The following is a 12,481-nucleotide window of genomic DNA, read 5'->3' as shown; positions in this document are numbered from 1 at the left end:
TTATCAAATCCAACTGACTGCTGCAGATCTTGCAGGAACAAAGATGCAAATGACATTCATATATTTTGGATTATCCTCATTTTCAATTAAAATTGATCCTGGAAACTGTCTTTCAAACAAAATCATTTTTAGTTCTGAGCTAACGCCCCTGATGAAGTCAGAGGATAAAGTAACTTGAGAGCGACAGGAAACATTTGTAGTTCCTCCTTCAGAAAAGACTTTGTATAAACATGCATCATAAACAAACATTCCAGTGTCTTTTATGTATATACTATTTTATTTTGTCCATTTATAACCTCATCTGGATTGTCCCTCCTCGTGTTTAAAATCAAAATGTTTGCATTCTCTCTTTAAAAGTCAATAAAAAGAGAAATATTAAAAATATAAATTAAATGTACTAAACATGTTATACAAATCTACACAGACATGAAATACATTTACATACATTCATGTTTATCCCATTTAACCGACTTATCCCAATTATCCAATTTGCTTTGTCGCTACAGTTCATCCATCGATCAGCCCACTTTTTTTACCTGTGGATCCTGCTCAAGGCTACAAAGGGATGGAATGTATCCCAGCATGCACTGCATAAGAGGCAGAGCACTCCATAGTAGACAGTCTATCTCAGGGCTAACACATTACGACTGTCTAGCGGAAGTACTCTGTTATGTACAGCCATTGCAGTTCATAAAGAACATCAGAGGATGAACAAACAAATTACCCAACACATTATGGAAGTACATGTAATGAATTTACAGAGTGAAACACCATCTCTACCCTCATCAGCTAACAAACACTTATTTCATATAAACAAGGCATCAAATTTCTAGCCAATAAAATGGCAAGAATATAATATAAATATAGGAAGAGCTCAAGACGCAACAACCCAGCATCCAGGTTAACATGATGAAGTTTTATATCTAAAAATACAATACATAAAACACACACATCAAAACATACAATATACATACACGTACAATATACAGTCTTCCAGATCCCTTACTTTAAATGAAGGGGAACATGAAAACATTTCAAATTGGGCCCCAAGTAAAACAGAGGTCACGTTTTACTACACTGAGTGCTGGAAATGCTCCTGCGTGTGCATGAGATACAATTCATTCACATATTTTGGTTCTTCTCAATTTCAAAAGTCAAGTGTTGCAGTAGCCTCACCTGAAGAGAGGTTATGAAATCGATACCCAAGCACGGCACACGCAGTACAATTCATCAAATTGTGGTGGACTTGCAAAGTTAGCATGACTGTGTCTGATTATAAAATCAAGGTTTTAACATTAAAAAAAATATACAAAATATATATATGGAAATAAGATTAATAGGATTATATTCACAGAGAGTATAAAACATGTCACTATGAATTAAAAATCCCTCTTAAATGTGAAGGGAATTGCTTTATTTTTTGATTTAGGGATGGTGGAAAAACATTAAATAAATAATTCCTGACAATGACTAATATAAGTTCAGGATACTGTCACTGAAAATCAATTATTTTTACTTTATCAATTTAGAGATTTTCCAGCTATTTCAAGGTACAAATGTAAGACTTTTATTTTGGAATTTCTCTAAACTCCTGGTTAACTGGTGTTAACTGTATGTTCAGGTGACCACATTCTTTTGGCCGTGTACACAGAAAGACCAGAACATGACCAAACGTGGTATGAACTTTTATAATATTGTGTAACCTGTGAACTCAATACATTCAAGCCACATTCTCTGTGTAAGAAATGTTACACCTCCACTCTGTCCTCCTCTCAGCCACATCTGTATGCATAAATGAAACATGCAGTCACACTAACTGGAGCACAAAGAAACCCTGGGCAGACGTGGTTGGACAAAAACATGGCTGGATGAATGCAGGTTTTACAGAAGGTGGCCTTCACTCAGTGGATAAAAGGACCTTGAGTCCTAAAGTGCAGCCGCATATATTCACCATCTATTCACTATTCAGAGGCAGGTGACAAGTTCACCTGAATGCCTCCATCTCCTACTGCAGGAGACATTTACCGTGTTTCGTTGACTCTCCTGTTAGATTCATTTCCCTGTCCACCTCAGCCCTCAGGGCGTTCCTCCTCTGCTGCTCCGCTTTCTTCAGCTCCTTTGAAAGTCTTCTCCTCTCCATCTTTGAGGCCTTTTTTGCTTTTCTGAACATCTTTGCCGTGTAGTGCCGTCCTTCATTCTCACCAGTCATTCTGATAATCTTGTCCAGGAGCTGATCGGTCTGCTCCTGGTCTTTCACCTGGTTGTTGAAGACATGATATCGCCCATAGCAAACCTCAAGGAGCTCTTTGAGTTCTGCACTCTTTGAGACAAAGGTTTCAATAGTTTGTTTCTTCAGTTTGTCACCGTGTGTGAACAGTACCAGTGAGTATTTGACTGCCTCCTCACCAAAGGTGCTTTGAATCATCTTGATTGTGTCTCTCTCCTCCTGGGTGAACCTGCCCAGCCTCAGAACCACCAGGAAGACATGAGGACCAGGAGCAGACAGAGAGACACATGTCTTGATCCTCTTCAACACTTCTTCTTGGGTGAAATTAGTATCAAACAGCCCTGGGGTGTCGATGACAACCACCTTTCGACCTCCGACCTCGCCCTCAGCTCTCTTGCATTCAAATGTCCATGAAGAAGAGGACAGTTCAGACTGAAACACTTCTCTTCCTAAGATGGTGTTTCCTGCTGCGCTCTTCCCCGCTCCCGTCTTCCCCACCAAAATGATGCGGAGTTCATCGCTCTTCTTCTTCTGCTTCCGGGATTCTGTTGAGATAAAACACAGTAACATCTTTGTCCTTAGCTTTTTATTCTTTTGCTGATGGCACTGTATAAAACACCAAACTTCAATGCAGGATTGAATGTATCCCACTAACAAGTCTTATGAATCCAAAGCCTGATCTTCTTCCTCTGAGCCATTGAGCTCCGTTTTTTGAGGCACACTGTTGCACTGTCTGACATGATCCTTCATCACCATGAACACACATACACTGTTGTTTTGTTTTTTTTGACTCAGACCCACACACACCGTCCTGTTGCCAAAAACACTCACTATAGCACCAAATGTGGATTAATCTGCGGCTGAAAATAGTCCCTAATTAATCCATCATCATCTCCTCCTGTTTCAGAAACTTTGTTTAGGAAGTTTTAGGAAGTGATTGAGCCACAGAGGGTAGCAAGACCAGTAAGTGTTGAGAGACACTTTTGGGATTTGTTGACTATATAAATAGAGTAAAGTAGCCTTATCTTTAAAGCTCCATCTTTTCCTCCTCTGTGTTTTATTTGAAGTGTTGATCCATAAGAAGATATATTTATGGTTTTAAGAACCAAAAACCATCTCAGTGTAGTTTTACATCTCCTCCCTCAGGCTTCTCTGGAGCTCTAGTAACACCAGGTCGGTGAGCCAATCGGGAGAGAGGAAGCTCTGAGCCTGTCTTCTGATTGGCTTTTTGAGGGGTCCAATGTAAAATATAGCAGATTTCAGGTAAAACACTCACGGAAATCTTTGTTGTGACATCACAAAGTTCCAGAAGTCCTGACGGCTGGTTTTAAGGCTCAGTTTTTGAATACAGGCTGTGTGCATTTATATGTGGACTGAGGCTTGGATACCTTCACAGTATTAATATAGAACCTAGACCTGCTTTATAATCAAACAACACATGGACATCTATTTTTACGCTATATTGACCTTTAATACAGAGTGGGCTGTTGCATCGTAAGACTGGCAACAGTGGGAAAGGCTGAGGATGAAATTGATTAGAGAATGAGCAAGAACTATGAAACATGTTTTTTTTCAGTCACCTGATTCCCCACATCAAGGTGCTCACCTGTTCCTATTTCCTTCATTAGTTCCAGAGCACTTCATTCATTTCCTGCAAGATTATCTATCATTTCTTGCTTGTAGCTTTTTCCTCTCTGAGTTCCTTCCTGTGGGCGTTTCCTTTGCCCCTTTGGTCTGTTCACCTGAACTCCAGTTTACCTATCGCTGAATCCAGCCTACCAATTGATTTCACCCCTCATCTTTGCTAAGCTTTCAGTGAAGATCCTCTACCTGTGTCTCTGGGTCATGTATATGAGTCCTCCCTGTTTTACTGTGCCAGTTCAGTTTCGCCTGTCTCACATATATTTGTGCATGAATTTAAGAAATCAATGTACAGAATCCACATTTACAGTTTGACATAATTTAATTTAGATGCTACAGATATACAATCATTCAATCACAATCCATCATGGTAAGTACATTTAATTACATTGACAAATTAATTACATGATTTTACTTATATTAACACTAGTGTACAGTCAAGACATTGTTGGAGATGCAGCATAATACAAGCTGATTAGCTCTGTTTCATCTAAAATAATTTCACTTATGAACAAAAAGTGATTATGAGAATCACCCTTAACTTATTTGTGCTGAGTTTACCAGAATCAGAAATTGCTGATCATTATTAATTGTACGCTCTCTCACTGCACGTGGCAATGCTCTGAGACTGCCACTGATAAAGCACCAATGCCAGCTCCAACAGCTGCTCCAGCTGCAACTCCAACTGCCAAACCAATGGGACCTGCTGCAATTCCAAGCAGACCTCCAACAGCAGCACCACAGGCTGATGCTATGGCTATCACTGGAGCACCGACGAACTCATTTGACCTTTCAGCTCGAGCTCTGGCTTCGTACTCGTATCTCATGTGCACCCGCCTCTCCTCCTTGTGGTACACCCTTTTTGTGCATTTGGCTCTCAGTTCATCCAGCTCTTTCTGCTTATGTGCTTCCATCTCCTTCAGCAGTCGTTGTTTCTCCTTCTCTATAGCCACCTCTGCTTTCATGAACATCTCGTTGGTGTAGTAGCTTCCACCGTTAGCCATCGTCATCTTGTCAATTTTGTCCAGGAGTTGACTGATTTGTTGAGGGTCTTTGATTTCATTGTTGAAGACGTGGTATCGATCAAAGCAATTGCGAACGAGGGCTTTCAGGTCGGTACTTTCTGAAATATAGCCCTCAATGGTTTGCTTCCTCAGCTGGTCTCCATGAGTGAACAACACCATCGTGTATTTAGCAGCATCTTGACCAAACGTGGTCTGAATCATCTTGACGGTTTCCTTCTCCTCCTGGGTGAACCTGCCCAGCTGAAGAACCACCAGGAAGGCGTGAGGACCAGGAGCAGACAGAGAGATACACATCTTGATCCTCTTCAGGACTTCTTCTTGGGTGAAATTAGTGTCAAACAGTCCCGGAGTGTCGATGACCGCGACCTTTCGACCCCCAACATCCCCCTTGGCTTTGTGACATTCAGACGTCAGGGAAGATGGAGACAGTTCTGACTCAAATGCTTCCCTCCCCAGGATGGTGTTTCCTGCCGCGCTCTTCCCCACTCCGGTCTTCCCAACAAGAACGATCCTCCTTTCATTGGAATCGGAGGCATCTCCGAACCCTGTCAGACAGAAATACATCGCATCATACAGTGCTGCAGTGTTAGAGGCTGTGTGGAAAAAAAAAACCTCTCAACTGACTGCATTTTTGAAAATGGATGAGTTACCTCTCACAAGACAACTGCACTTATCCTCCGAGCCATCAGTAAGTCTCCGATAAACAACCTTTGTTTAGCTTGATGACAGTGCATTTTTCATGTTGTCCAACAGGTCTGTAAAGACTGATTGCCAACAAGTCAAACAACTGTTTCTGCTCAGTGTCATGATGGCGTAAATGAAAATACATTTAGAAAAAACACATTTTCTAAATTAGTAAATGAAAGGTTAATGGGCCAGTGTACTCCATCTTCAGAAAACCCCTTCATTCACACCTTTAACACGTTGGATTGGAGGGGCTGTGTCCAACCATTTCTGTAACTTTCCATAGCTGATGATCAGACATTCATCCCAACGTCATGCCCTGATTGACCAGCTGTGCACAACTAAGCAAGGGGCCAGGGAGTGAACTCCTATCTCAGCTGTCTTTTGTAACTCTTTGTATAAATATGTCACTTTAAATGTGCTTCACTTTGAATGTGGTCCAGGAGAGACTGTCACAAAACCTCTTATTGAAATTATACTACCCAGGGGGGGGTAATATAATGAGAAGAGGGGGCTTCTCTATAGATCTATACCCTTTGACTCCGGAGCTGTTCAGAACAGGTACAAGCACTTTTGATTTCAAATTTTAAATTATAAATAAATTCTATTAAATTATTGATGAAAAGTTAATTAAAATATTGTCTGCTGTATGTATAGTTTTAGCAATTAATCACTCGAAGGCTATCAGAATGGAAAAGCAGGACTCTCACGGATGATGTAATGATCCAGTTTTAATTATTTCAACTTTGTTCCTGAGAAATCAGGTTTTGTCTGTTATTTCAAAATGCTTTGTTGTTCCAGCAGCAACAACACGGTGCCATAGATTTTGAAATCAGCTACAACTGACCCAGAATTGTGAAAGTGAATTGATTTAAGCTGCACCGAACTCTTTCTTCCACCTGGAATCAGCAGCCTTTAAGTTTGAAGTCCATTTGAAACAACACACACACACACACACACACACACACACACACACACACACACACACACACACACACACACACAAACGATTCATGAGTTTTGTAGAGTTGTAAAATTGTGTCATCGCGCACTCTGACTGGGTCTTCAGATATTCAGAGCACAGCTTCAAAACATTGCAACATACAAGAAAGATCATGACCAATAGTTGTGATCAGTCTGTTTATCACAGTTTGAGAGATGATGATAGTGTTTGTGTTTCAAGGCTGTGCTGGAGATCCCAGTAGATCCAGTCATGTGTAATGGCTGAGCGATCCATCAGCAGGTTGCAAACATACAAACCTACATGTTTGTCCGTCCATCATTTAATTTCCTGTAACAATCTTTGTAGGACTTTGAATATGATACCTGATGATACCTCTGATGACGGTACCTTTACACTGTCCTCTTTACATACAGACTTGTACAGGCCACGTTTTGTGCTGAACGTAACAACTATGTCAACAAACAGACTGAACATAGTACTGAACTGAAGTCATTCAGAACTAGAGCTGAATATCAGGCCACGTGAATAGTGATGTGTTGACTTACTGCTGTAAGTACCGAAGTGAATATGAACAGTCAGTCAGCCAGTCACTGTGAATTTTTGAATTGAACTGGACGGTGATTTGAATCAGCAGACTGATTTGTGATTTCTAACGCTAACATTAGCAAACCAGCTTAAGGCACACTGTGTGTAAATATGACAACTTTGGAGGCTCCACACTGCAGCCCCTGCATCAACCTGACATGTCTTGGACCATTACAGTAACTGTACTATAAGTGAATTTCAAATTGTAAATTTACATTACTAACACAGAAAAATGAAATATATTCCATCTCATATCTTAACCTTTCTAAACCTTAAACACAAATTAATTCACACTTGTTCTTCAGCTTCATAATTCACTGTCTAAACTGTAACAATCCCGAAGGATGTGTCAATTAAACTAAAATATAAATGACTAACAAACTGAAAATGAATAATGACACTGAAAACACAGCTGACTCTTACCTAGATAGTTTATCCTGCTCATGTTGCACAGCTGAGAGGATCAGACTCCGCTGTGTGTCTTGTGATGTATGATTACTTTAACCTATCTTACCTCTGCAGGGCGTTCCCTCTCTCTCTCTGCTGGACTGGAATTTCTGAGCACAAGGAAGTACAGTGTGTCTAGAGTCTAGTCACTCTGATGTCAGCTGTGCATGTGTTAAATCACATTTAAATACTTGACATTAATGTAGATGTTTCATGTATAGAAATCAGCTCACACCACTAAAAAATGTGAAGCATTCCATCATATACTGTAAATGCCATTTTTGTTCTATAATGAACGAAACCATTCATCCAATTTTCATAGAAAACAACTAGCGTTAATGAACAAGCTGGTCTGTCCTAGATTAAAAAGAAAACGTCACACTCTTGATCATTCACCAACTGCATAGTTAGGAAACTGGAACCATTCATCACAAGTTGGATGTTTGTCAACATGTATAAACATGAAACTCCGGTTCTGGCAGGTTTGTGTGCCACATTTTGTGAAGTGATTGCAGGCAGCTATTGTTATGCTAAAGAGGAGAATAGTAGTTTATCTTCATGACAAGTCTAAAACTGTTACGCTTGGTAACAGGAACAAATCTGTTTTTAACTTCCTATTTCCTGGTTGTTTTAAAGAGTAGGAATGTTTTGATGAAGCCTGAGATTTTACTTGGAGTTCAGATTTTTCACACTACAATTACATTAAATGTTCTATATGTTATCTATAGTTTTTCTGAAAGTGACCCCTCTTTTGTGTGAGTTGAGTGGAAGGAGATTGAAATGAACAAAACTACTGTTTGCAATAGAAATGAGAATCTACATCTGCTAGGAGTCTCTCAATCAAAACAATAACGGAAGACAAGCTTTGGTGATGTCGATGTGAAGCATGATAGGATCATGGGAGTTCTGGTCTTCACCACCATTGCCGTAAGCTTCTCCCTGTTAGGATTCCTTCAGTGTCAGCGGTTCAGCAGGTTTTTACCAGCAGCTGAATTATCCACAGAGGTGTCCTCCTCTCCACAGCAAACACACCAGCCGATTATAACCATTAGAAACATTGAATAGAGCAGTTTCATGTTAAAAATCAGTGATTCAACACAAACATAATCAGTTCACAACCTCTCATCCATGCTCTGGTTCCTGCTTTTGGCAGGAACAGTGGTGTGGGCCCTGGTCCAGTGTGTTCACCGGGGCTGCCCTATAGGTACTCTGTGCTGTACATAGGGATTAGGTGCTGGTACTGCATGGGTCCCCATCACAAATAACAACAGAGGGGTGTTGATAGGATAGGCAGACCCTCTTCCCCAGGATCTGAGACACTCTCACCCCTCTCCACAATCAACCTGAAAAATAAACAAAAAAAACCTCTCTGTCACAGTCCAGCCTCTCTCTCCACTGTTCAGCCGCTCAACCCCTGGACTTGCCCCGCTGATGGCCGGCTCTGGTACCTGTCCCCACTGTGGGCCCCCCCCCCCAACCCTGTCCCCAACCATATACACAAGCTCCTCCTCCTTTCTTTTTTTCTTGTATTATGATCATGAGCATGTACGGGTTGATATTGTGTGTTTATGTGTGTTGTATGCTCATACATGCACAACCTCAATGCCATTCTATTTATTCTGTCTCTCACACACCTATTATTTTTGTTTTTCTCTTACATCTTGATCGGTTGTTTGGTCCAATCTATCTCACTATTATTACAATTGTCTTCACTTGTTTTGTAATCACTTGATAAAGGAACCAACGCTCTTCAGTGACACAGGACAGGACGTCTCCAGCAGCTGGGAGCTGAGCTGTCTAACATTTCCTCAGCTTGTTTCTCTGATAACTTCAGATCCAGACGTCCGACGACTAAAATCCTTCATCTGGTTCAAATATAGAGCTGAAAACCACCAAGGTGGAAAAAGTGTATGTGGCTTAAAACTAGATAAAAGTCAATGTTGAGCTTCTGTCAGACAAACACACTGACACATGATCATAGAGGATATGATGTCACTGACAGGTGACCTAATGAAATAGACCGTTGCCATGATCAGATTACATTAAGTTTGAAAATTGATGGAAACATTTAGGATAATGTACGAAAACAACTCAACAAAAGTAACATAGCTCTTTGGACATTTTTAAAGTTACATGGTTTTTAACATAACTAAGTCTACAGACATGCTGGTGACTGTGAGAAGCTACAGTGATGCTTTGAACTAAATGCTAATGTCAGCATGCTAACATGCTCACAATGAAAATGCTGTTAGCATGCTAACATTTGCTAATGAGCACTAAGAAGAAAGAAGGCTACAGTTTAGACTGGTGGGAATGACATTAGCTTCGTATAGCACTAGATTAAGAGGTCATGTCCCCTTCAGGATGGTTATGCCTGTCTCCCATTTCATTACAAGTAAACTCAATGTGTATCTCAAATCAAATCAATATAAATAGGAAAAACAACAACAAATGTTGAGCTAATGTTAACCTACTGCCGAAGCCTGTAGTGCAAAAATGTTAAAGACACATTAGCTGTAACCAGATGTAATTTGTAACGCAAAAAAATGCACAAGCAATTGCTGCAGAGAATTCACAGTCAAAAGTATGCCAAAACATTCAACTAGGCTCATGGGCTGTTTGTCACGCCCCGTCCTGGTGGTTAAGTTTTTAATCATTATTCCCTAGTGTTTCAAGTCTTGTGTGTCCTGTTTTATTTTGATACTCACCTCTCGTCTCGTTCCAGGTCTCTTTACTTCCTGCCCACCTGTCTGATTACCTGCCCAGCCCTTATGTGCTGCACCTGTGTCTTGTTGTCTCCCCTTTCCCTAGAGTGATTAGTCTGTGTGTTCTCTTCCTCTCCTTGCCAGTTCATCTTGTCCTTTGCATCAGCGTCCCAGCAATTATTTGTGTTTTTCCCTAGTAAGCCATCATAGTTTTGCCCAGTTTTGAATTTAGACCTTGGCTTTGTGGATTTTTGTACTTTTGCCTGAGTGGACTGATTTACCATCTACTGACCTTTGCCTGATTTTCTCTGCTGGATCAAGCCTGCATTCTTGGGTCTTTCCTGTGTTTGTTACACTGTTCTCTTTTTTCAAATTCTTTGATAACTGTAGTATGCAGTGTTGTTGTCTGTTGCCCTTCATGATTTTCTGAGCATACTTGGATGTTTCGTGACAAATAACAGACTGGTGAAGTCTGACATCCAGGACACTCTGATAAACTCTCTCCTTGGACCCAGGTTGAGAAGAACACTGAGAAAAATCTAAATCACCATCTGACTCTCAATTATTGTCTGGGTCAGTCATGGTGTTCCACTTTCGTGGTCTTGAAAAGAGATGGGCACAAATTAATATCACAGTCAGCACATGTTCCCCTGCTGCACTGGACTCCTCAGTTTGGTGGATGGCTGTAAATAAATGCAGTGGCATAAAGTTATCAAGATCTGGAGTACAGCTGAAGATAATTTGCTCATCAGAAAAAAACACTCCACACAAACATAAGTTCAGCTTGTACTTAAAGTTTTGAAATGTATATTAGATACTTACAAACCTATGTAATTATAATCCATCCTTTTATTTAACAGACCTATTTGATAACCAACACAAAATGTTGCCCTCAAGATGTGAAGATTACCTCGTGGATTTAACCTCTTGACTTTGCCTCCAGGATCCCTGAGCTTGAAGTGACTCTTTCTTTTTCTCTCTGTCTCCTCCAGCCTGTCCCTCCTCTCAACCTTCTAGCTGTGTATTAAGCAGGGAGCTGTATGAAAAGTATACAGATTCAGCCAGGTTTTACATGAGGAAAGGTCTAGCAGCTTCCACTCTAAAATCATACAATTTTGCTTGGGTTACTTTTGCTTTATTTTGTTGTTCAATTAACATTCCTCTGAAACCTGTACTTATTGACACCATTTGAGCCTTCATCTGCTTTTGCACCGAGTGTGCCAGTTGGTGTTTTTGAATACTTTTTTTTTAATGGTGTGGGAAAAATTGATCTGGGCAAGTTTGATACTTATAATACTTGCAATACAAGAAGTTTGCCTTTATTTCAGAGGCTTAAACTGTAAGGGAGGCACAGAGGGAAGGGAACGGGACAGGTGCAGATAATTATTGTTGTTTGGTTGCCCAGCACAATCAACTGTAGCATCTGTGTCAGTTATACAGTATATAGAGCATATATCCGGTTTCAGTGTATTATAAATTTGCCAATTTTGATTTGCTGATTCAAAAAACCCAAGTAGAAATACCATAATTGTGGTATCACAAAAAAGTTTTTACACCTGGCTGAGGAGCAAAAGTAGGTTTATCAACAACAACAAAATGCGACAAAGAGTGATGAAAAGTGACGTAGTGAATAAATCATGATGTACATCATGTGACTTAAAAGTCCACTCAAAAACATAATTTCTGTGTTGAGTAATGAGGAGGCTTTAACAATAGAAATGTCACATTTCTTGTTTTGTTCTCTACATTGTTTTTCAGCATTTGAACTTTGGTGCTCATTTAATTTTGTTACCTTAATGTTGACATTTCCATATCAACATTTAAGTCAAACCACCAACAATGCTTAAAAACCCAGCTAGACATAGTCACATATATACAGCGATAGAAAAATGTGGTCAGATTGGGTCCAGATATTTCAAAAAGTGACCCTACCAGTCTTCCCATTTATGTTGACCTTTTGAACTTTTTCCAATCCCGGGTTCTCCAGGTGATTAACCAAAACAAGTTAATGCAAGCAGTTTATGAAGCACCGTGAAGTTGGTGTCTTCCAACCTTTCAGAAGAAGTTTTTTGCCAGCACCATGCCCATCAACAATGCTGTTATGGATTCGGTCATGTCCGTAGAGTGGTTTTGCATGATCATAATGGGTAAAAACTGTAGGAAGAGCTGACTTCCTTTCTTTGAGCCAACGACAAAGTGTCAT

General features: G+C 40.2%; 2 protein-coding genes across 2 annotated transcripts; both read right to left on the bottom strand.

Annotated features, from left to right (window-relative positions):
* Positions 1-2,005: 2,005 nt before the first annotated feature.
* LOC111226159 (GTPase IMAP family member 7-like) lies at positions 2,006-2,797 on the bottom strand. Its single transcript, XM_022751260.1, has one exon. The coding sequence runs from the start codon at positions 2,795-2,797 to the stop codon at positions 2,006-2,008; it is 792 nt and encodes a 263-aa protein (XP_022606981.1).
* A 1,374-nt stretch (positions 2,798-4,171) lies between these two features.
* LOC111225812 (GTPase IMAP family member 7-like) lies at positions 4,172-7,610 on the bottom strand. Its single transcript, XM_022750844.1, has 2 exons — positions 7,550-7,610; positions 4,172-5,438 (listed from the first exon to the last, which is right to left on the bottom strand). The coding sequence occupies exons 1-2, from the start codon at positions 7,569-7,571 to the stop codon at positions 4,471-4,473; spliced, it is 990 nt and encodes a 329-aa protein (XP_022606565.1). The 5' UTR covers positions 7,572-7,610; the 3' UTR covers positions 4,172-4,470.
* Between the last annotated feature and the right edge of the window lie 4,871 nt (positions 7,611-12,481).

The sequence above is a fragment of the Seriola dumerili genome, unplaced genomic scaffold, assembly GCF_002260705.1.
Source record: "Seriola dumerili isolate Sdu_G_001 unplaced genomic scaffold, Sdu_1.0 BDQW01000149.1, whole genome shotgun sequence".
NCBI classification, from domain to species: Eukaryota; Metazoa; Chordata; class Actinopteri; order Carangiformes; family Carangidae; genus Seriola; species Seriola dumerili.
Note: the sequence above shows the minus strand (reverse complement) of the source record. Positions and strands in the feature narration are given on the sequence as shown.